The sequence below is a fragment of the Ursus arctos genome, chromosome X (genome assembly GCF_023065955.2).
Source record: "Ursus arctos isolate Adak ecotype North America chromosome X, UrsArc2.0, whole genome shotgun sequence".
NCBI lineage: Eukaryota > Metazoa > Chordata > Mammalia > Carnivora > Ursidae > Ursus > Ursus arctos.
This window is the reverse complement of record NC_079873.1, coordinates 106110439-106135869: the sequence shown is the minus strand read 5'-3', so window position 1 is coordinate 106135869 and position 25431 is coordinate 106110439. Positions and strand designations below refer to the sequence as shown.

Below are 25431 nucleotides of genomic sequence, written 5' to 3'. Positions count from 1 at the left end.
ACTTCATCATGAGTGTTAGTGCTTTATTTTTTTTATATTTCTAATGGTCTTGAGATTTGTTTTTTTCTCGATAGCTTAAAGTTTCTGAACTCATCATAGGTGCTGTCATGGATTCATCCAGAAAATAAGACGGTCATCGTGCGTTGCAGTCAGCCCCTTGTTGGTATGAGTGGTAAACGGAATAAAGATGATGAGAAGTATCTCGATGTTATCAGGGAGACCAACAGACAAATTTCTAAACTCACAATCTATGATGCAAGACCCAATGTAAATGCAGTGGCCAACAAGGTGAGTATATTTAGTGACACTTGTCTTGACACTTGGCTTGTCTTATGTGTGGCGTGCCATGCTTCACGTAAATGTTTTTGCATGGTGTGTCAACACACGGGCTTACATTAATAGTTCAACTTAGTTGAAGTGGGAAAAAACTTGTTTGCTGAGGTAGGAAGTCGTTTTAATCACAAAATTGGTCTTGAAAGTAATGAGAATAACCTTTAGGTGAATTAGGTGAGTATAGAACTGTAATGAACTTCAATTTTGGCGGAAGCTGGAGTCTCTTTGCAGCCCTTTAAGCTATTCTTGAACCCTCTTGATGTACACAGTGCTGAAGCATCTACGAGGAGTTCGTTGTGCGGCACCAGAATTGTTAAAATCCTCAATCTGTAGCTTTATCCAGATGGTCTCTTCACTCTCCTTATGAGTGGGTCTTCTAATTTATAGAAGATTATTCAATAAGTGAGTAGATCTCTGTACATGGATTTTAGAGTCACGCGCACACCATGTTATTGTTTTCAAAGAAAATCCGTCTCCGTTGTCTTCCTGGCCTTCTTAAGCAGAGTATGCCGAGTGCCCCCAAGTGGATCGGGGTCATCACTGTGAACATCGGTGACTGGATAGCGTTGCTTTCAGAAGCTTCCATGGTATAAGGTCGTTTGCCTGTACACTGGACAGCCCCGGATTATTATGCTTTTTACATTCGACTTCTCCTTTTTGTTTCGTTTCTTGCTCTCCCATTACTGCCAGCTGCCACTTGCAAGTGCTCGCAGTGGGCCTGCCCTGAGGTGCTCACCACTGTTCAGCCTTTCAGATTTCCTGTTTCTCATCAGCTGTAGGCTTCAATTTCATCATCGTGAATACTTTGCTTATCCCGAGGTCACTTTTCTGGCATCTTCAATTATTCATAGCACAAGACAAGAACCTGAAAGCCCAACAAGTCCTCAAGTAGCACAGAGAGATGCAGCAGCTTCCTAAATGGAAGAGTGTGTAAAAACGGCGTCGTTTCCGGCTCTGCTCACAATTATTTGCACACGGATCATGCGTCTTACACATTCACATCTGTGGAGTCCGCTCTGCTCCCCGTGTGCTCTTGGGCCAGCTCTCTGTCATTGCAGTTGATTTTTGTTTCAGTAATGGAGATGATTTGAAATTATACGTAAAACAATCAGGAAGTGTTGTCGATGAGTAAATTAGGAAGTAGAAGTAAAGCATTTAGGAAATTAAGTCTAAAGATGAATATCTTCTTGCATTATTTGTAATGTTAGATATTTCTGTTCCATCCCTCATATATATATTTTAGAGTTGAAAACGTGTATAAAACACAATATTTGCATGTATATATTTAGCCTGAAATAGATAAGATGTAACATTAAAATGAGGTATTTAGAAAGATTATTTTAAAATACGAAAATGTATAAAATGATTACCTTCATCATATAACTTTAAAGCTTATTGTGAGAGCAGTAGAATCTTTTTTTTTCCCTCCAGCTTCCCAGCCATAGATTTATTGAATGCCTTTTTAACACTCAGGAAATATGCCTGTGTTACTAGTGCTCTTAGGAATGAAGGGAAGGAAAAAATTAAGGGAAAAAACCTAGGCTTTAAAGATCTCTGCAGCATTCTTTAAAAACCAAGCTCCCGTTCCCTCCTCCCTCAGCTGTCTCTCCCCTAGTCATCTATATCCATAGCAACAGGCCCTTGAACCTTTATGTCGTTGTACTAGATAATCAGGGTTGTTCCTTTTTGTTGAAGAGAAGGAAACTGAAAAGACTTCAAAACTAAGCAGAGATGGAGAATTTGAACTTTTGGGAACTTAATCTATGCTTGGCTAATTGATTTTTACCCTTCTGACTTGTGTTCTCTTTAGACTTGATCGTTCCTCCCTTGCGGATATTTAGAAATTTACACCCCCCCCCCAGGTAATAAGCAACATTACACCATTGTAGAGTAAACAGACAAAACCCAGGCATAGATAAGCCCTAGCACCAGGCGACTTCAATTTTGCAGCAGTCCACTGTTATGAGTTAAAGTGGAGCTGCATTAATGTCTGTCTTTGCTTTGGCAAGGAGCAATAAGTATGTTTTGCTTTTTATTTTTCTGCATACTATCTTCAATTATTTACGAAAGAAACTCCAGCATTGAGAATGTCTTTGAAATCACTGTAACTATTTAAAACCCACACCGGGTAAAGAAGCAGGTCATCCATGGGAGGGTGACTTGTCATTGCATCGGAGGCTTTCAGCTCTGGCAAAACTTAGGCTTGCTATTTGCTCCCAGGCCTTGTGCCTGGAGTTTATGGAAGTGACTGCCAGGTGGACAAGAACACCTCTGTCGGCCTCTGATCAGAGCCACCAGGTGTTTATACCCTGAGGCACGGATAACCAAGAAGAGGGAAATAGGGCTTATCTGTTTATTCATTAGCTAATAACTTTTTACAAAACAGCAAGGTTGAATGTGTATTGTCTACTTAATGCTGTTTGTGACAAGCTTTAAAAATATATTTTTAAATAAAACCTATTTTCTTACCTAGAGTCTGTGAAGACCAAGACCTTTGGCTTGTACATAGGTCTTTAGGTTTGAAATTCAGGTGGTTACGTTACTTCTATCTCGCAGGAAACCTGTGTGACTAACCCTGGAAAAAAACCATAGGATGCATTGGCCCTTCTGTTCTGAGTTACAGGTTAGGTATTCTTTCTATTATAATAAATAAGAAAAGAGGCAAAATGTAGCAACAGCACATTTGTCCAATGTCTTCCCCTTCCATTTCAGCTTGGAGAAGTTGCTTTCTTGGCAAGTCTCTGAATTACTTAACTTTTTCTTAAAGGGCCAGAGGCCACATGTTCCATGGCATTTTAAAACATGAAGCAGAATGCCACCAGGTTCCTTCCATTCCATTTCTTTTGCTTTACATGGAAAATGGGTATCTTCACCCTGCCGGGAAGGGGAACTAATGCCTACCCTGGCAAGTTGCTCCTCGCCTTGTTAGATGATGACCAGCTTGTCTCCGCTTGAAACCTTTTGCTCTTTGAGGGCCTTCTCGGCACAGTGCAGCTCTTCATCCCTGGTGTTTGCATGGCATACAGGTGGTCATGGTACACTAGAAAAGGTCTGGGCCTTGAACTCAGGCACTTGGACTTCTGATGACTGTGTGACTTCGGGGAAAGTTAAATAGCATCTCTCCTAATTGACAAAATGGGGATAGGAATACCTATCTGGTGGCATTGCCGTAAAAATTAGATAAAATGATGTAAAGCAAGACATCACGGGGGCTCGCTAAGTGGCAGCTGGTGTTAGTATGACTCCTTTTAATCCTGTTTAGCCTACCCAGTGCTATCTCCTGTTCTGTAGGAGGGAACACTGAGGCTCAGAGAGGTTGAGTGCCTTGCCTCAAATCACAGAGCAAAGAGGGGCTGAAGCTGAGCGCTGTTAGAGTCAGTGCCGCTCCCCCCGCCCCTGCTGCCGAAGAGTGCTGCTACAAAATCGATAGAGGAAAAGGACCCTTGAGAACCGCTCTTGCCTTTCCAGACCCAGAAGAAGAGCTAGTAATTATGGAACATTTTGAAGTGATTTTTTTCTTGCAAATACAGATCCCCAGGAAATTACCAGCCGGCTGGTTTCTTTCGAGCTCAGAGTGACTGATGTTTTCGAAGCTCAGTGTTGGATGGGAAGTCAGGTCACGTCAATCAATGCATCCAAGCTGGAAGGTTTTAGGTTGAGGACCAATAACTTGAAATATTTGTGAGTTACTGATGAAATAGAAAACCCAACTGACTGTTTGCATGTCTTGCTGTTTCTCAGGCAACAGGAGGAGGATATGAAAGTGATGACGCATATCATAACGCCGAACTTTTCTTCTTAGACATCCATAACATTCATGTTATGCGGGAATCTTTAAAAAAAGTCAAAGACATTGTTTATCCTAATGTGGAAGAATCTCACTGGTTGTCCAGTTTGGAGTCTACTCATTGGTTAGAACATATCAAGGCAAGTATATTTTGAAAAAAAGATGTACGCATCTAAACAAGGAAGTCCTTTTTTAGTGGAACAGGAATCTTTTTTCATTCCTTCAATTTTAAAATTGAGCAGTGAGAGATGCGATATTTGTCATATAGAGTTCTACATTTGACAGTTTTGTACCTCTTCATAATAGCTTCCCCTAGGTTAAAGATTTCACAGCATCACTCCAGAGCAGTTTGAGAGTTTGTAGAGATGTCACTTTCCATCTTGTCAGTAGTAAGTAAGTTCGGTCTTTCATGCGGGTTTGTTTAGAAACAGCCAATTTATTATCCACTGTTACTGGGTATGACCCTCAAGGACCTAGGGACAGATTGTTTATATTGAAACTAATCTCAAATTGACTTACTTTCAAGAATGAACTTTGTGCTTCGATTATGTTCAATCCTTCATCTTGATGTTCAGTCCTTCATCTTGATAAAAGCATCAAAAACCTCCAGTCTTTAAAGTACTTGAAGCTATCTGAGGGAAGTAACACCTTTAGAAAGTACCGTTTTGTTGTGTAAACAAACAAAAAGCCTACTTTAAATAAGTGGAATAATAATATAAAGTGTTTTCTAGTCAAATTTTACTTTTAAATTTGATAGGAATCATATTTTTATTTGGCCTGTCTAACTTTCATTTTTTTCTTAATTTGTCACTCTCAAAAATGAATGGCAAAACCAATTAATTGTAACAGCTAAGGTAATGTGGGGTCCTGGATGGGATCCTGGATTAGAAAAAGGACACTGGGTAAAAACTAAGGAGACCTGAATAAAGTATGGACTCTATTAAAAATAAGTTAGTAAGTTTATTAATAATTTAATAACATGTCAGTATTGGTTCACAGGTTGTGGCAAATTCACCATATACCATCATGGGGTGTCTGTGATAGGAGAAACTGGGTCAAGTATATGCAGACTTTCTCTAGTACCTTTATAACTTTTCTCTAAATCTAAAACTACCCTAAAATAAAATGTTTATTTTTAGAAAGTATCGCACTCTTATAAGGCAAAGCATCGTGCTAGACCCTATGAATGGAAAAAGGTATGAGACGTACTTCCTGCCTTTAAGGAGGTTCGTACGGTTGAAGAGGTGACATGCACGTGTGACGAGAAAGCTAATGCTCCACGGTGCAGTGTGTGAAGTGCCAGCAAGACTTCATGGCAAGGGCAGTGGGAGGAACAGGGCCTTTGGGACTTGGTGGGGCTTGAAAGCAGAAGGCATGAGGGGACCCATTCTAGAGAATGAAGCAGTCTGGACAAAAGCCCAGGAACATGCCTGGGTGAGGCCTACTTGGGAAGCGTAGACTCCTACTCTGAGCTAGATAGGAGAGAGACTGGTCAGAAGTAGGTCTTCTTCAATGGCTCAGATATCTGAGGAAATTAGTCAAGGCCATCTGCGTGAGATGCAGTATGGAAGTTAGGACCTACAGAATATGGAAAATGCTATAAAAGGCCCCTGTAAATTTTTATAGGTTTGTCCAAAGAGAGGTAGATACAAAAGAAATGAAGGAAACTGTCAGTGTTCTCTGAGGAGGCCAGGTGTAACTGGGGAGCCCAGATGGATACGTTAACGACCTCTGACTCAGGGCTTCTCGGGCATAAGTCACATCGTGGTAGAAGACGGGAGTGGAGATATGGGTAGCCTTGAGCTGGACCTTGAAAATCGGGTGGGAATTGGAGGTGGGGGGCACATTTGGGCTGTGCTCCTTCTGGAAGCTCTAGGGGAGAATCTGTTCCTTGCCTTTTCCAGCTTCAGGTGGCTGCTAGCATTCCTGGGCTATGGCCACATCGCTTCAGTCTCTGCTTCTGTGATCCCATTGCCTTCTGTCTTTGAAGTCTCCCTCTGCTCCTTCTTACCAGAATACATGGGATGTAATTTAGGGCCCACTTGCGTAATCCAGGATAACACCTCCAACCCAAAGTCATTATCTTGATACTACCTGCAAAGTCTGTTACCATACAAGGCAGTATTCACAGATTTACAAGGGCTAGGACCTGAACATCTTTGGTTGACCCGTTATTCAGCCTCGCACACTCTTTTGCAGCCCCAAGACTGCTGATAGACACATGGCATGGCCACCACTAATCTGCGAAATGGTCCCACCACTCTGTGCAAAACAGGGCAAGCTTTGCAAGCGAGGAGACCACCACTGCCTTGGCATATGTCCCGTATCCTCATTCTAGTCCATCAGCAGAGCCCCAACAGGGTAGAATGTCTCTGTGGTTTCTGGAGCTTACGTTTTCTTTCTGTCCTTTTCAGCACTCTGCCCTATAGCCCTTCCTGTTTGAAAGGGATCTGTTATTTTGTTTTTCTTAGAAGGCGGCTAGCCGGCAGCCAGCATTCGTTGAACCCATGCCCCGTGTCATCACTTTATGGGGATTCTTTCTTTTTGGCCAAGACAAGCTGTGGTGGGGATACCTTTTCTCCCCTTGCTTCAAAGAGAAAGGAACCACGGTTCTGTGACTGGCTCAGTGTGTGACATGTCAAAAGTGGTGGTAGGAGGTTTCAAACCCAGGCCTCAGGCCCTTGAGCCAGCGTGCCACATACTGCTCCCCCCGCCGCCAGTCACAAGTCCATCTGATTATTTAACAGTTTCCTGTGATGATTTTGAAAATCTGATTTCATTTCATTAGATAACTAGCAGCATTCCTGTCGAGAAGCAATGGTGGGATTCATACTTTATTGGAAAACATCTAGTATTTTGAAAGATAACAGGCTGAGACTGCAACCCTTTTTCGTGATAAGGGAAGTGTCTGGAGTGAAGTCGCCCTCTGTGCGACCAGCAGCTCGGCTTCCTGAAGTTGAATCCGTGTGATCTGCTGCGTTACCGTTGCTGCTCAACAGCCCTTTCTTCAGAAGTGCCTCAAATTAAAATTGTAAACAGAGTTTGAGGAGATACTTAAAATGCTTAAGGAGCGGAAGCTGCTCTAGTCAGTTTAAAAGCAACGACTTCTGTACGAATAATTGTAGTGGCGTCAGGCCCCCTCACCTGTCCTTCTCGGCACTACTTTGTCCACTTATCTGCAGTTACTGTTTATGTCAAAATAACGAAAGTACGTATCTTCAGAGGCGCCTGGCTGGCTCAGTCGGTGGAGTGTGTGACTCTTGATAGTGGGGTCATGAGTTCAAGCCCCACATTGGGCGTAGAGCTTACTTACAAAAAATAAGTAAATCAAGTTTCAAAACCTAACCAAAAGTACGTGTCTTTAAACTTCTCTATACCAGATCTTTCACTTAGTCTGACTTTGCCTCCAGTCCGTGAAAACAAGCATAATACGTGACTGTTGCAGAGCTGTTGGGATTTGGGGAGCTCCAGAAATGGCTTCACGTACGTGAATGGCCGATGAGCACATGAAGAGATGGAGTCCTCATACACTGACAGTGGCAATGTGAAATGGTCCAACTACTTTTGGAAACAACTGAGCAGTTTCCTAAAAAGTTTAATAAACATACATTTACTGAATGATCCAACCATTTCACTCTTTGGTATTTACCCAAGAGAAATGAAAACTTAAGTCCCTACAAATCTTTGTGTGCAAAAGTTCACAGCAGCGTCATTCATGGTAACCAAATGCTAGAAATAACCAGTGTCGATCAGCGAAGGGGTGGATAATTAAATGGGACCTGTCCATACCATGGAATACGTCTTGGCTGTAAAAAGGAAGGACGTACCGATGCAGGCTACAACGTGCGTGCACCTTACAAGCGTGATGCTAAGTGAAAGAAGACCACCTATCAAATGATACCATTTAGAGGGCATTTCTGGAAAATGCAGAACTGTGGAGACAGAAAACAAATCAGTGGCTGCTGGGGCCTGAGGGTGGGAGCCGGGGTTGACCTCAGATGGCACACGAGACTTTTCGTGGGTGATGGAAGCGCTCTGCAGCTGGCTTGTGATGATGCCTGTGCGGCTGTATGTGTTTATGCAGTCTTATCAAACTGCACACTCCTGCTGGGTAAAGTCTCTGCGTCATAAGGGATAACTCCATAAATACCTAAATCATCCAAAAAGGACATCCTAGCAATAACTCTTTGTATACATACATTTAGTAGTATTTCTAAGTCTCAAAGGTTTACTAGAAGGCCATCAATTTATCTTGACCTGAGTATTCTATTTATGAGCCATAGAAGAGTTCATATTTTGTCAATTTAAAGGCTAGAATGCTAAGTGAAATAAGTCAAGCAGAGAAAGACAATTATCATATGGTTTCACTCATTTACGGAACATAAGAAGTAGGAAGATCGGTAGGAGAAGAAAGGGAAGAAGAAAGGGGGGGGGTAAACAGAAGGGGGAATGAACCATGAGAGACTATGGACTCTGGGAAACAAACTGAGGGCTTCAGGGGGGAGGGGGTTGGGGAAATGGGATAGGCTGGTGATGGGTAGTAAGGAGGGCACGTATTGCATGGTGCGCTGGGTGTTATACGCAAGTAACGAATCATGGAACTTTACATCAGAAACCAGGGATGTACTGTATGGTGACTAACATAATATAATAAAAAATATTATAAAAAAAAGAGTTGTCTTAAACTTAGAGTGAGTCTGGATATATGAATTTGCCTGTTCATACTGAAATGACTGTATCTCACCAGTGAGGTGGATTTTATCTCACTCGTAAAATTCAAAGAGCCACTTCACAATTCCCAGTATGTGAACATCTTTACTATGTTCAATGGCAAAAGGAGATTACAGTAACAAAATATTGGACTGTCATAACTGATAAATAATAAAGTGCTTGTAAAATATGTATTGATATGCCTATTATATGGAATGTACTCAATAAAGAGTAGTTGGTAAAAAAAATAATAAAGGCTAGAAGGTGATTTCCATTATATCAGGCCTTTAAGATCTAGACTGGATCTTTTGGGCCAGTGATTTTTCTAAAATGATCACTGCTATGGGTTGAATTGAATTCCCTCCCCCCAAATTTCATATACTGAAACCCTTACCCCCCCAGTACCTCAGAGTGTGACCTTTTTAGAACTAAGGACTCTGAGAAACAAACTGAGGGCTTCAGAGGGGAGGGGGGCGGGGGAATGGGATAGGCCAGTGATGGGTAGTAAGGAGGGCATGTGTTGCATGGTGTACTGGGTGTTATACGCAACTAATGAATCATGGAACTTTACATCAAAAACCAGGGATGTACTGTATGGTGACTAATATAATATAATAAAAAATATTATTATAGGGGCGCCTGGGTGGCACAGCGGTTAAGCGTCTGCCTTCGGCTCAGGGCGTGATCCCGGCGTTCTGGGATCGAGCCCCACATCAGGCTCCTCTGCTATGAGCCTGCTTCTTCCTCTCCCACTCCCCCTGCTTGTGTTCCCTCTCTCGCTGGCTGTCTCTATCTCTGTCGAATAAATAAATAAAATCTTTAAAAAAAATATTATTATAATTAAGAAAAAAAGAACTAAGGTCCTTGCAGATGCGATGAGTTAAGATGAGGTCATACTGGAGTAGGGTGGGCCCCTAATCCAGTAAGACTGGTGTCCTTATGCAAAGGGGAAATTTGGACACAGAGACACAGGCACAGAGAAAACACCACGTGAAGACTGGAATTTTGCTGCCACAAGTCAGGGAACTTTACCAGAAGCTATGAGAATTTCTGGAACAGGTCCTTCCCTAGAGCCTTCAGAGGGAGCCTGGCCCTGCCCCCACGTTGGTCTTGGACTTTTAGCAAGACAATACATTCCTGTTGGTAAAGCCACAGGCTGTGGTAGTTGGCTATGACAGCCCGCAGTACCTTAACGTAATCACATGCACGAAAATGAATTTGAAATGCAGTTCGGCTTTGTGTGCATTGTTGTTTTTTTTTTTTTAAATAACTATTCTCACTGGAACGGCATTGCCCCAGAGGAAGACCAGCAGGCCCCACAGCTCCTGCTGTTCCATTTGCAGAAGTCTTTCTGTTACAGACAGTAGCAGTTTTTGAAAACATGACCTTTTCTGGGGTTAAAAACGATCCTTGCAAATTTCAGCTGTATTTTCCAGCTACCTACTAATCAATCGCACATTTTTCTTTGCCAGCTTGTTTTGACGGGAGCCATTCAAGTAGCAGACAAAGTTTCTTCAGGGAAGAGCTCGGTGCTCGTGCACTGCAGCGACGGGTGGGACAGGACCGCCCAGCTGACGTCCCTGGCCATGCTGATGCTGGACAGTTACTATCGGAGCATCGAGGGGTTTGAAATATTGGTTCAAAAAGAATGGATAAGTTTTGGACACAAATTTGCATCCGTAAGTGAACAATAAAGCCTACTTCTTAAATGTCACATCACTGCCATTTGAAATTGAAAGACTAGTTGTTAAGCTATATATTTGCTTTTGAAAAGAAAATCTGAGGAGTCAGATGAAAAGTGTGTGCAATTCCTTGGGGGTAGTGAAAGTTGTTCTAGGAGACAGGTTTATCCATCTGCACTATTTACAGTTTGACTTGAAAGTCCTACCAGGAGCCTGCGTAGAAATGTTTAAATTGAAATTGTGTGAAAGAAGGAAGATAGGATGACCATTCTTTCTCAGCTGCTATTATAGCCATTAGAGCCAGATACACTTCACAGAGGTGCTAGACTCTTAGTCGGGCCTTTATGATGATGATGATGATGATGATGATTCTCTGAGGCACATTTTGAAAATTAAGAGAACCTATTAAAATTTATATTTCCAGGTCTTGTTTCCAGATATCCTTTGAAAAAGCCTTAAAAAAAAAGATTGATTATTTATTTGAGAGAGAGAACACACACAAGCACAAGCAGGGGGAGGGCCAGAGGGAGGAAAGCATAACATTTCCAAGCAGAAAGAATCATTGTTAATAAAAATAAATGGTGAGGCTTTTGTCTTATTTGTCAGAGAGAAGGAACTTCACTTACTAATAACCAAACCGTTTTGGATATGATTTCAAGGCTTCGGACTTGAGGGTTGGTCCCTTAGCTAACCTAACTACAGGCCGAGCTGACCCGGTCTACCTGCAGCTGCTGGTAGAAATAGCTGTGAATGCGATGATGCTTTGCCGCTTGGATTGGGATGTTATAGATGCTTATACTTGATTTCCATTATTTCAGAACCTTTGCACATTTCTATATTGCCAAGGAAAAACATACACCATTTACTATCTGAGAAACTTGGCATTTGGAAAGCGGATTGATAGGTTGTATTGTCACATTTTGTAGGTTATATGTGCTTTCTCAGTTTTGTACCCATAAATGAAAACAAATCGTCTTCATCCATTCATTTCAGAGAATAGGTCATGGTGATAAAAACCATGCCGACGCTGACCGATCTCCTATTTTTCTCCAGTTTATTGATTGTGTGTGGCAGATGTCAAAACAGGTAAGGGATATGTACAAGATAAAACTACATTTGACTTCACGTTTAAGTATATTGATCTAATGCGCGGGATTTGCCTCATAGTATACAGGGCAGAGATAGAGACGAAACGAGTCTGGCCCTATGTAAGTCATTGTTGGAGCTGGGCGATGGGTACATGGGGCTTACAGTTTTATTCTCGCTACTATTTATGCGTGCGATTTTTAAAAATGCAATATTTAACTGTATCCTCTCTCCTCATGGAATTGACATTTCCAAGTTGTCTTCTCCGTTCCCTCTGTGTACATAAAGGCATGTGTACATAAGACACCGTCAGTGATGAAACTACCCTGTACCCTGCTCAGGAGAACCCAGAAAATCAGCTTGTTTTCCTTTGATTCCTTTGCCTGACACTCCTTCAAACTCCTCTGTCCTGTGCTGAGCACCAGGAAATGAGCTGTAGGGCGTGAGCAGATGGCAGCCTCTGCTGGCCTTCCTGAAAGCCTACAAGGTGGCCTCATGTATGCACCTCTTTTCAGTCTATAAAAGATCAGTCCCAAGTTTTCGTGCTTTGTTGGCGTGTTTGTTTTTGTCTAGTTCCCTACAGCTTTTGAATTCAACGAACGATTTTTGATTACAATTTTGGATCATCTGTATAGTTGCCGGTTTGGTACTTTCTTATACAACTGTGAATCTGTTCGAGAAAAACAGGTGAGTGGAAATGCTAATCTTTTTAGTTAAATGTGACTAGTCTTCCCATGAAATAAAAAAATATATATATAGCTTGGTTTATGGGAAATGCAGAGGGTTTATTGAGTGTCTGCTATTTACTGCAGGGGTAAGACATTGACTTTGCCTTCAGAGAGTAGGAATGACTTTAAAGGTATATAAGGTCTCCTTCCCAAAACACCGTAAAAATGTCAGGAAAGGGCATTGTTTTAAAGGCATAAACCTACGAGAACAGGGAAGATGAGAAAGGAGACATAGCAACCAAATTTTGGAAGCTGAAAACTTTGTAGATAACTTAGCTTGAGAGACAGAATCTCAGACCAGCAGCAAGGAAGCCAAGAAGCAGCGCACTTGGCATCACATAGAGCCCCAGATGACTCGGGTTCTGGGGTGAAGGGGGAAAGATAAGACAACCTGAAGTTCTGTTTGGAATAAGCAGTTAGCTCCCCAGACCCTGTCCCCTCTTCTCTGGAGCTGAGGACTCTGACAGAGGTTTCTTCTCAAGAGAACACAAGAGTGGCTCTCCGGACTGGGGACCTGAGTATCATCAGAAGGTGAGGTGAATGGACAGGAGCTGGCTGTGAGGGCCCCAGCTCACTTTCCCTACTGACTCCCAGCGTTCTGGCAGCAGGTCCTTATGTTCTGCGTGGGAGCACAGAGGAACCTTCTCTGTTGGTGAGGTTTGGGGGAGAAGACGGAGCCCTTATACGCTGCTGGCGGGGATGTAGAGTGGCGTGGCTGCTGTGGAAAACTGTCTGGCGGTTCCTCACAAAGCTAAGCAGAGAGTTGTCCGATGACCCAGCAGTTCCACTCCTAGGCACATACCCAAGGAAAATGAAAACAGGAGTTAAAACAAAAACTCACACACAGGTGTTCAAAGAGCTAGAAGGTGGCAACAACCCCGGGTCCATCTGCTAATGGCAGAATAAACAGAATGCAGCCCAGCCATATGCTGGACTATTATTCAGCCGTAAAAAGGAAGGAAGTTGGGACCCATGCTACAGCGTGGACAAACCTTGAAAACATGCTCAGCGAGGGGAGCCAGACACAAAAGCTCACAGATGGCATGATTCCAGTTCTAGGAAATGTCCAGAATAACAAGGCCATTAGGACAGAAAGCAGAGGAGTGTTAGCCGGGGGCTGGAGGGAGGGGAGAATGCAGAATGCCTGCTTAGTGGGTATGAGGTTTCCATTTGGGGTGCCGAAGATCTCTCGTAACTTGAGAGAGGTGGTGGTGGCAGAACTGAATTGTAGACTTTTTAAAATGATGAATTTTATGGTACGTGAACCCCACCTCAATTTAAAAAAATCATCCCTGGGGAAACTGACTAGCCTAAGAGGAAGGACCAAAAGATACCAACACCCAGGGTTCCCCTCACGGTGACGAGCCTCATGGTCCCAGAGCTTCCAGTCGGCTCTTCAGTGCTCCACTCTGGAGGAAGAAAAGCAGCTTGGAGAAAATGGTTACCAGGTAGGGAGGGGAGAGACACAGACAGGCAGCTAGCATCAAATATCCCAAGAAAGATAAGAAAATGTTGGTACCGTGAAATAATAACAGGATATTGCTTGGAAAGAATATGTAGAGATCAGGAAACAGCTTGAAATGAAAAGAAGTTAAAAACTCAGAAGAAGAGTTGGAAGATGAAGTGGAAATCTCCCAGAAAGAGTGCTAAAGACAGGTAGACGATGGAAAGAAGATCAGAAAACTAGAAGACCACTCCCAGAATCCAGTATCCACATAATAGGGCTTCTTGAAAGAGAAAATGGGGAGACCCTAGAGCAGGAAATCACTGAAATAATTTGAGAATATTTCTTAGAATTGAAGTACATAAGTTTCCACACTGAAAGGCCTGCCAAGTGCTCAAGCATGGTGGACAAAAATACGCCCATCTTTGTGGAGTTTCAGAACACCAGGGACAAAGAAAAGATCCTTCAAGCTTTCAGAGAGAAAAGGAATGGGTCATTTGCAAAGAAACAGAACAAGAAGGCAAAATTCTTCAATAGCAGTATCGGAAGTTGGAAGTCAGTAGAGCATTGCCTTCAGAATTTTAAAGGAAAATGGTTTCAACCTGGAATTCTCTAGCCACCAAACTGTCAACCAGATGTTTAGGTAAACCAAAGATATTCTCAGATATGCATGGCCTCAAGAGTTCCCTCCCACACCAAACCCTTTCTCTGGAAGCTATTGGAGGTTTGGCTCCATGCAAACAAGAAAGAAGACTGGAATTCAGGAAGCAGCAGCTGCAGCTCAGAGAGAGACAACAGGGATGCTCGGGTGAAACAGAAAGGAGATCAGAGATGCGGGCCGGGCACGAGGTGCAGGGGCAAGCAGTGTGGCTTGCTTTCCTCTGAGGAGGAACTGGGAGTGCTGGAGGTGCTGAGTGTCTTGACACAAGTTTGAGATGTTGGAGGAAGAGTTGGGGGTTGAATTAATGATAAATGCCAAGAAAAGTTAGCACACAGAATAAACAGTTGTTAAATCAAGGGAAGACAACAAAATTCATGTGGAAGAAGAAATCACTGAAAGGGACTGCAGGACCTGCCTGAGAGTAGCATTTGTTTCATCATAGGGATCCAAACAGTAAATGTCAGTCTCATGAAAGCTCTGCTTCGTGCTGGGAGTACGAGGCAGGAGAGAGAGAGAGAGAGAGAGAGTGCCCATAGCTGCAGAGCCCCCTGAGTAGTAAAGAAAGCATATTATTCAGAGACGTGGAGGTTAAGTACCAGATAGTCAAATAAATCAGTTTAAAATATCAAACACAGTTGCTTGTGGGGAGGTGAGAGAGAGCTGTTGTTTTTTTCATTTCAAACCTGGTCAGGTTATTTGACTTTTTAAACTATGTGCATGTATAAAAATAAAAGCAAGCCTGCAAATGAACACAACACAGTGTAGCTTGTGGCATCGGAAAGGTACAAATGAATGAAGTTTTAAGTGGATTCCAAGGAAGACAAATTTATGCTGCCATATTTCTTGTTCACATTAGTGAAATATTATGTTAGAGACGTTTCTTCAGTCACTCATTTCAAGCTGTTCTTTTTAGCTTCCAGTTTTAGCTTATTGGTCCTTTCTTATTGAAATCATTACTGGGAGGTATTTCAAAGTCTGCCTTTGGTAATTTTCATAATTGTACCTTTTATTTCCCAAGCTTTGGGGTTTTTTCTAGTTTATGCCCAAAATTGTTTTAAAAAAAACTTCTCTAATAAACAATGAAAATGTGAATATCTGTATGAGATGATGGACACCAAATGAGAAAGTAAAGATACAGTGAAGTCACTTATTCAGGTGTTTTCAAATATCTGCACGTTAGTATGATAGAGATTGAACATCTGGATGGTTGGCTAAAAAACTTTATATCTAGATACTACTGTCAAGCAGGCACAGGTTAAGATTTTACAGTTCTAACAAATACAAAAATGAAGAAAGCTGACGGGATCTTATGATAATTTTTCTTTCTGCTGAATTACAAAGAGCATGCTGCCCGTCTGTTCATCGGTGTTTTACCTAGCCAGGAATAGTCATCCTAGGTCAGTGAATTGCATTTAATGGTGCAGCGTCCTGCACCTCTGTCTTCTGGCAGAAGTAGCGGCTCTCGAGCTAGGCCATTACCCATGCAAATATCAGTAAGTGGCAGCTGAGCACTCACTGGCCCATGAGGCTTTTTGAGCTATTATGGGGATAATGTAAATGTGTGATTCAAGTTGAGGCTCAACTGTATTGCTATGGGCTGAAAAATGATTTGTGTACTTGTGTGTTTTTACTTAGGCTTTCTACTTTCTCTTTCTCCATAGAAAGTTACAGAACGAACGGTATCTTTATGGTCACTGATAAACAGTAATAAGGACAAATTCAAAAATCCCTTCTATACTAAAGAAATCAATCGAGTTTTATATCCAGTTGCCAGTATGCGTCACTTGGAACTTTGGGTGAATTACTACATTAGATGGAACCCCAGAATCAAGCAACAAGTAAGTGAAGTGACATTGTTAAAAGGCAGTGATGCCTATTGATTATGACTTCTGGATTTAGATAATGTTACTCGGTAGTGGGTTTTTTTTTTTAATATTATGAGGGGGGAAATGGACTAAAAAAAATCAAACTTGCTTTCAAATGCAACTTAAATTAAAAATGTCTTTAATTACTAAGCCACTTATTTTGATTGGTGTTAAGCTTATATTCTTATAAATAATGTAATTTTTTTTTACTAAAATGTAAACTGATTGGAAGCTCTGGAAAATTTTTGAGTTTTGATTGCCAAGGATTTCCTTCAATTAGTGGACATTGTTACACATAATAAGAAAATTCTTTCCAGTGACTTAGACTTAGATGATCCTTTAAGGAAACAAAACATTTTCTTCTGTCTGCTTCAGGTGTATGTACGGGGTGAGCTAACATCAGGGTGCATTTCACTGAGGATCTTTACTTCTAAAATAAAGATAATTGATCTGTCAGTGGATAGTACATTCAGTTGGCCATTTATCAGTCAAAAAGGGAAACAATGATTTTTGAAGCAAAAGAGTCCACATTTTGTTGAAGTCACACTTGGGCTTTCCATTCTCCCACCCCCCACTCCATCCAAAATCAGAAGAGAAACGCAGCCTGTGTGTAAGGGCTCAGAAGTGCCTGCAGTTTGGGATTTAAGCACTATAAATATTCATTGCTCTTTTGTAAAGATTTGCGCATTTTCCTGTGGTTTGGACGGTGGACTACCTGCTCTCACAGGCAGGCCAGTCTTGCGTAAGTGCCAGCTTCAATCCTGCTAGAAATCGCGGGGCAACAGCAGGTCCCGGGCGCCGCAGTCTGTCTCTTAGATTGTTTACCCCACTCAGGCAGCTGGCTGCACGCCAGGCTGTGCCCTCTCTTCCCGTTGGGGAATGCCCGCTTCAAGCTGGCACTCTCGTTTCAAGGTCTCTGCTGCTCACATGAAAGACTTCTGCAATTCAGTAATGGTGGAAATTTGTAATCTCTCGGAAAGTGACAGATCCCAGGGCTTGAGAGCACTCCCTTGTTTACTTTGGGATTTAGGAAGCACAGTGAGGGAATTTATTTAGCAGTAGTTCTAGCCTTTGGAATATCAAGTAAAGAAGAAATGGGAATTTTGCCAGGGTTCCAACTGCTGTTACAGAGGACATGTTCCTTTTCTAATTAAAAAAAAAATTATATAGATGTGCAGTGTCTGCTATAAATTGATCCTTTTCTGTATTTATTGTGACTTTTTTTCTAAAAAACATTTGTAATTAGAAAGTATCGCCAATTTCTGTACAGATTCTCTAATCTCCCCTCACCCATTTATACTTGAAAAAAATTCTTAAAATTCAAGGAATTTAGAGCAATTCATTTCTGAACGTATAAAGGTAATAACTGTGTGACAAGTCAAGTAGGAAGAAACATCATTAGAATAACTTACTACAGTGTATCTACCCCCTTATTTTTATAGAACTTAGCAAAAATGGAACTAGGCCAGATAGGAACACACATTTTTTTGATAGAGGTTTCTATTTTGAGACAGTAATTGGTCTGTATTATGATCTGTGAAATTTACTCAAAAAAGAAAGTAACTTACCCTTTCTCTATAGATTTTCTGAATGTGGAGGGTACTACACATGTCTTTGTATTTTCTAGGCTGTGGGGGTGGGGGGGCAGAGATTAAGAAGAGGTCATCTCTGGCCCCTGAAGCTCCCAGGCTAACAGGGGTGTCTAGGACCATAAGCTGGTGATGATAGTACTTGGGGAGAAATATCATAATGGAAGTGTGAATTAAATGCATTACATTTCCTTAAAGAACTCCTGTAGAACATTATTTCATACACAAATAGATTTAAATCTGATCACATAGGACTTTTTACATTAAAATGTAAACCTCAAGGGATATACTTAACCACTTAAAAGTTAAATTGTTCAATTGTGTGGCCCAGTTGGTATACAAACGATTACTGGGTCCCTGTCGCATTCACAGCACTGCAATATACTAGCAGCACTGAAAGATACAAAAGCAGATACAGCCTGTCCCTCTAATGAGCTCTGGCCTAGAAGGAGGAAGGGTTAGTGTGCTTTTTAAAAGCAAAACCCACCAACCGTTGCTGCGACATAAAAACTCAGCGGAGTTGATGGAAAGAGCAGTGCTTATTACATTTAAAGAGCTGTTGGGAAGCCAATTTGGTGCACGTATTAATATGAAGGAATTGCTCACGCCCAAAGTAGTCAGTGAGTCCTGTTACAAGGCTGAATGAGGCCTTGGGCGGTCAGGGAGCCACCACACTCCTGTAGCTGTTAAACAGGCTCGCACTGGCTAGCTCCCATCTTTGCACAGCGCTCGCCAAAGAATGAGGACAGGGACAGTCAGATAGGAACGGACTGACCTGTGTGGTGCTTAAGTCATCTCTGAGGGGAACTCCAAAAGGAATGTGACTCAAAACCGTTTGAAGGCCAAGGTACTTCCATAGCTAGCTCTGGCCCGAGTTGTGTGCTGTGCTGAGCACGCGCTCGACTTCACATTCGGTCCCAAGGGAGAGGCTGGGCTGTAGCGTTTGCAGCCACTTGACTTTAAACTTCATTTCCTGTGATTTTGCCTTTTGGACTCTTTCCTTGTATCCTCTAAATGGTTTGTGTTTGTCTATAGGCTAATGGCTTCTAGATATTTTGTACCCATCACTAGACTGAATTCTCTTTATTTTGAATCATTTTTCAGTCTACTCTCTTGAGATTTCTAATTATACAGCCTTGTCATCTACAAAAATGGTTTTTACCTCTGATTCCTTTTTCTTGTCTAATTGTCCTTGCTGGTACAATAACAAGCTGATTCTAATAGTCATCTGAAAAAAGGGAAATTTTAAAAATAGCCAGGACAATTTCGGAGGAGAACATCAAGGAAGAACTTGCCCCACTCTTTGCAAGGGTCAAGCCCAGAAGCAGACAGCTCATGCGGGGGTGGGGGGAGCCCCGGTAGGTGATGCATAGGGCAGAGGATGGACCGACAATGGTAAGCCATCCTCGCACAGCACATCAAAGTGGACATGTCTAAAATGGCCCCCAGAACCTGTTCCTCCTGCCCTCTTTCCCATTTTCGTTCTTGGCAACTCCATCGTAGTCACTCTGGCCAAAATCCGGGGAGCCCTCTTGACTCCCTATGCAGTCTGTCGGCAGAGCCTGCTGGACTCAGCCTTCAAAACCCACATGAGCCCAGATCCTTCATACCAGTCGTCCCGCTGCTGGCCTGGTACGGGCCATGTGGTGCTGCCTAGCCTTCTAGCCAGACTCCTGACTTCCACCCTTCCTTCCTTCCTTCTGGTCTGTTCTCAACATGGTAGGCAGAGCGGTCCTTGTAAAGCACATCCCAGGTCCCACCGCCCCTCCGCTCAAAACTGTCCAGGTAGCCGCTCACCTCACCCGGCACCAAAGCCCAGGTCCCTGCAGTAGTTTCCAAGGCCTGATGCAGCGTCCCGCCAGTCCTACCCAGCTTACCCTGCTCTGTTTTCTTTCCAGAGTGTTCCTCACCTTTGAACACCCCCTGTAACTCAGACTTGTGGTATTCTTCGTTTGTCTGTCTCCCTCTGCTGGAAGGGAAATGCCATAAAAATGGGGATACAGGCCTCCTTTGTTCACTGACATTAGCAGGTTGTGCATAGCACCTACTGGGTGTCACGCACTCTACCAAGCGTTCCTGTTCTGTTTTTTCTTTTTTTAGATTTTATTTACTTGAGAGTACGAGAGAGAGAGAGAGAGAGAGCAAGCGTACAAGCAGGGAGGGCAGAAGGAGAAGGAGAAGCAGACTCCCCACTGAGCAGGGAGCCCAATGCGATGCGGGGCTTGATCCCAGGAAACCCTTAACCGACTGAGCCAGCCAGGTGCCCCCGAGCTTTCCTGTTCTAATGCTACATGTGCCTTTCTGAAAAACTTCACATTCTGCAGTCACAGTAAAGAAACAAGGCTTACAGGAAGAATAGGATTAGGAGGAAGGAGGAGACCTCTTTTGACCTGTGGACGTTTGTAACCAGAGCTCTAAAGAAAACACCGGCGTGAGCCCCGGGCCGGCTCAGTCAGTAGAGCATGCAACTCTTGGTCTCAGGGTTGTGAGTTCGAGCCCCACATTGGATGTAGAGGTGACTTAAAAATAAAATCTTAAAGAAAGAAAGAAAAAGAAACACCAGTGCCACTAGAAACATGGGCACTGTCACATGTCTGTGGCATTTTTACCCGGTGTCTGTCAACTACTCCTTGGCAGCCTGTGGTGGGTCGAATTGTGTCCCCCCAAAAGACATGTCCACTCTGAGCCCGGGAATGGGACCTTATTTGGGCAAGGGGCCTTTAGAGATGTTAGTAAGTTAAGGATCTGAAGATGCCATCCTCCTGGATTTGGAGTGGGCCCTACATTGCGTGACAGGTGTCCTTATAAGAGAAAATGAGAAAATGGAAGGAGATTTGAGCCACAGACACTTGTGGGGAGAAGGCCCTGTGAACACAGAGGAGGTGGGAGGGATGCCGCCACAGGCCAAGGAAGCCTGGAGCCCCCTGAGGCTGGAAGAGGCAAGGAGGGAGCCTCCCCTGGAGCTTCCAGAGAGAGCACAGCACTGCTGACGGCCTGATTTCAGGCTTCTGCCCTGCAGAGCTGTGAGAAAATACACTTCTGTTGTGTTAAGCACCCCCCCCCCCCCCGTTTTGTGTTCATTTGTTACCGCAGCCCCAGGAAGCTCATACATGCTCTTAACCCCCAGGGCTCCTGCGTGCTCCTCGAGGCTCTGACAGCCCGCTGTCCTCCGCATTACGGATCCAGGACAGGGTGCGGCCTGCTTCCTCAGCGCATGGTCTCCTCAGCTTCCATGTTGGGGCTCCTGGTCTAACGTGGTGGAAAGCAGGATGGTTCCAGAAGCCACTAGCGCCGAAGGAATGCACTTCTGTAGACTTTTGGCCTTTTTCTTAATGTCTTCATACGCTTCTCAAGCTTTCTAGGAGCTTGCCTTTGATCACCTCAAAACACACTGATGAGGGAGTCTTCTGGGGGCTGTCCTATCGTGTGCCTTGGCCTGGGTGGGTGATTACATTAGTGTACATCTATGTAAAGGCTCACCGAGCTGAACATTTTGAGATTTGTACACATTCCTGTCTGTAATTTGTACATGAGTACAAAAGTTGAAAAAGTTCACATGCTGGGGAGAATCACATTCTGTTCTAGCATGACTCCTAACCTTTGTACTGCCCCGAGACCCCACGCAGCAATGAAGGCAATGGCAGTATAGCAGAACTGACTGCATTGGCGGACTTCACTCTCGCAACAACCCCGTGAGGTCCACCCTGGTTTTATTCCCACTGCGCTGGTAGGGAAATGGAGGCAGTCAGGTTAAGTCCTGGAGCTGGTGGGGAGCAGACCCGAGATTCCCCCCGAGGCTAGCGGGCCTCGGCGCTGTGGCTCGCGGCTATGAGTTAGCATGCGCAATAGCACATGAAAAGGGTTGCCAGAGCAGAACAGCGCAAACTAAAGCTGCCATGAGATGCCACCTTATAGTCACCAGATAGGCCAAAAAAAAAATTACTCTTGTATCCCAAGCGCTGCTGAGGACGTGGAGCGACACGCATCGCTAGTGGGAATATAACATCATACCGCCCCTCAGAGAACAACTTGGCGGCATGTGATAAAGCTAAAGAGACCATACTGTCCTCCCCAGCAGCCCCCATCCCCACCCCCACCCCCAGGAAACTGCCTTCCAGAACCATGGGCATATGTGCACGAGGAGATGTGTCCCAGGACAGTGCAGCATGGCGCGTAGTGGCAGGAAGCACTGGACGTGCTCGGGTATCCGTCAGTGCGGGAGTGGAGAGATCAACTGTGCTTTAGTCATTCACTGGGATTCAACTGGGATGGAATTCAGAAACAGGGGTCAAAATGCCAGTCGATAAATACAGACTACCACCATTAATGTCCGCTTTCACAAGACAGACAATAGTAGTGTATTTTGTTTCCAGATACGTATAGGAAAAGTTATCATAAATCTGCACAGGAAAGGAGGCCACATGCCAGCTTGAGAAGAGTTGTTGCCTCTGGGAATGAAAGACGACAGTGGACCTGGGGCCGGGGGACACAGGAGACCAGAGCCGTGTGTGAGTTGATTAACCTTAAAAAGATGGAGAGGCATATGCGAGGCCAATGTGAGGCAGTGTGTACATGAGCTTATTTCTTGGTGGCGAAGAGCTGGGTGTTTTACCCTTTGTACTTTTCAGTCTTTTTGACGTCCGTGCACTAAAGGTCAGTACAAGGGTTTCCTGGGAAAGCCGTAACGCCCATTTGTGCTTCCTTCCAGCAGCCCAATCCAGTGGAGCAGCGGTACGTGGAGCTCTTGGCCTTGCGTGACGAATACATACAGCGGCTCGAGGAACTGCAGCTCGCCAGCTCAGCCAAGCTCTCCGATCCCTCACCTTCACCTTCCAGTCCTTCACAGATGATGCCCCACGTGCACACTCACTTCTGAGAGGGAAGCCCGGTGCCGCGTTAGAGCTCTGGATAAAGGAGATAGTTGACTTTCATTTGGGGCCTCTGTACAAAGTAGATTAAAATATTTGCCTCCGTGTAGAACTTGAACTAACATAATCTTAAACTCTTGAATATGTGCCTTCTAGAATACATATTACAAGAAAACTAGTGTCTACAGGGCAATCAGAAGAACGAGCCAAGATGGGGTTTTGGAAAATCCGGACACCTTTCAAGAACAGTTTTTGAAAGATAAAATTTAAATTGAATTTACCTCTTTCGAAATACTGTGTATACAATATGTATTTTGTGGGCTTAATTGGGATGACATTATTTTAAAGTTAAGTGAAAAAATATGTTTGTGAACTGGATTTTCTTTAGGCTGCTTCTGATAGTTGCTTTGGAGTAAAACGAGCCCAAGTGTGAAAGATGTTATTGCCAAAACCAAATTGAGCTCATCTTCTGAGGCATCATCCAAAAGCAAGGTGTTTAAATAATTGCCAAACTTTATGCCATCGTAAGGGGTGACTTAAAGAAAAATAGCTTGTGTAGATGAGTTTTTCATTATTTTGAAATTTTGCAATCTGAAGTGTTTTCCCCTAATTTTCAAGAGGAGCGTATTTTTATATTATACTGATGGGGCCCAAATAGGATTTGATTTTTTTTTTAACTTTTGGCCAGTTCTATTTTCTGAGTTCCTCCATGAGCTTGCCCAAAATTCTGACCCGTTTTCAGGTTGCGGAAAACCCCTTACATAGCACTGTGTGAGGACGTCGGGGGCGTTATGCTGCTTCGGTGAATGTTTTTGCAAACGTCGCTCTAGTCAGACCAGCTTCTCTGCCGAAGTGTAGGGTTCACCATCCTGGATGTATGAGCTGTTGCTAGAGCGTCGTTCTTTGAAATAAAAGCCGCAGATGTACATTTGTTGACCGTATTCTTGAAAGTATTGTATTTCAATTTACATGGTGTTGGATGCCCCTCCCCCCAATCGTGCATTAAACTGGTTCTACAAATTTTTACTTGAAATGTACCCGGCAGTTTGCTTTTTTCAGGTTTTTGGGGAGGGTTTTTTTTTTTCATTTTTTTGTTTTGTATTTGTAGTAGTACTAGTGGTAAATGAAGTTTCAAGTGCAGTTCTATTTGACATCTGAACTAATTCACTTAGTTAAGTATATTTGTAAAAGTTAAGGCTAGAGTTAAAACAATTAATGTTTTACGGTGATTTGTAAAGGACTATTTATAGCTAATATGGTTTTGTTTTCAATGAATTAAGAGAGATTAAATATATCTTTGTAAATTATTTTATGTCATAGCTTAATTGGTCTACCACATAAGACATCTTGAATACAGTAGTATCATGTATAAATTTTTTATGTATAAGAAATTTTATTAGACATTCTCTTGCTTTTTGTAAACTCTGTAAATATTTCATAAATTAACAAAGTGTCACTCCTTAAAAAGAAAAATGCTAATACTAATAGCTTAAAGGATTTTGTGAAATGTCGTGAAAAAGTTTTCATGACAATAATGACTAAAGACCTGCTGTAATAAATGTATTCACTAAAATAGCACTCTGTTTTCAGGGATGTACCTGTGTGTTGGGGGGGTAGGGGTATCTCTACTTCACATGCGCTTTGTCTCCCTAGCACCCTTGCAGGACTCTCCCAAAACTGCAACAATGTGGGACAGTTAAGTGTATTAATGGTGCCGATTTTAAGCCACAGCTGTCTTTCTTCCACGAAAGAGCCAGGGTACGTAGATGTGAGGCTTCAGACTGGGTGCGGAACACAGCGGCTGACGTTAAGGGAGGGTGAGACGTTGGCAGAAGTAAGCCAGACCTGGTGTCTCTTGTGGTAAGAATTCAAAATTGTTTTCAAATGGTACAACCAGTTGGAAATTATGTGCATTCTAAGAATGCTAAATAGTTCTAGCAGTAAACTAAAATTAACCATTTTTTGGAAATCTGAATAGGACTCTTAAAAGATTAAGTGTATCTTTGACAGCTTTGAGTATTTGAGATACTCTGCGAAGGTTCTTCCTCAGACATTGCTTGCTGAATCCTCACTGCAGCCTTGTGGGCTACCCGTTTTCCAGCCCAGCAGAGTGCCGCTTCTCCGAAGTCCCACAGCATCGGAACAATCGTGCGCGGGCATCACACCGAATTCTGGATCTCTCGAGTTCCCGGTGAATAGCCTTAGCTCTGCCGTCGGGAATGAAATAAAATCATCTCTCTTCCTGGGACAGCCCTTCAAATACTTTGGAATCATATATATTTTTGATAATATAATAGTTTTCCCTAAATATGGTCCTGGCACTTTCTGATCTACTTTTAATAATGCACAGAAGCTTATCCTTCTGCTTTTTTGGTAGGAATAAAACTCAAAACTCTCAAAATGAGCTGGCTGTAAGCTCCTCACCTGCAGCCCTCTCCGCCGAGTGTAGGCGTGTGGTGTCGGTCATTCGGGCAGCTGTTGGGGGCATTTGGGGCATTAGACGAAAGCGGGACTATATAAAAGGAATGTTGTTAAATATGGGAATTCTTCACACAGTATCTACACCTGTGACTGCAGGACGTGGCCATCAAAGCAGAAGCACAGGGGACCCCCAAAGCAAGTGAGAAATGTATGCAATGTGCACCCCACAAATGAGGAGGACTAGTGCGTCTGCAGGA

At 43.1% G+C, this 25431-nt stretch overlaps 1 protein-coding gene across 6 annotated transcripts in view; it reads left to right on the top strand.

Annotated features, from left to right (window-relative positions):
- Positions 1-24331, top strand: part of MTM1 (myotubularin 1) — a 95191-nt gene extending 70860 nt beyond the window's left edge. For 4 of the 6 annotated variants that reach the window (XM_026487500.4, XM_057314615.1, XM_048213524.2 and 1 more), the window contains 7 exons: positions 100-288; positions 4075-4260; positions 10303-10509; positions 11506-11598; positions 12172-12285; positions 16093-16269; positions 22594-24331. In XM_026487500.4, the coding sequence (XP_026343285.1) occupies positions 100-288; positions 4075-4260; positions 10303-10509; positions 11506-11598; positions 12172-12285; positions 16093-16269; positions 22594-22761 (1134 nt within the window). In that variant the 3' untranslated portion in view covers positions 22762-24331. The remainder of the gene's footprint in view (positions 1-99; positions 289-4074; positions 4261-10302; positions 10510-11505; positions 11599-12171; positions 12286-16092; positions 16270-22593) is intronic. The other 2 variants (XM_044379861.3, XM_057314619.1) reach the window with 1 other exon arrangement.
- The last annotated feature ends 1100 nt before the right edge of the window (positions 24332-25431 follow it).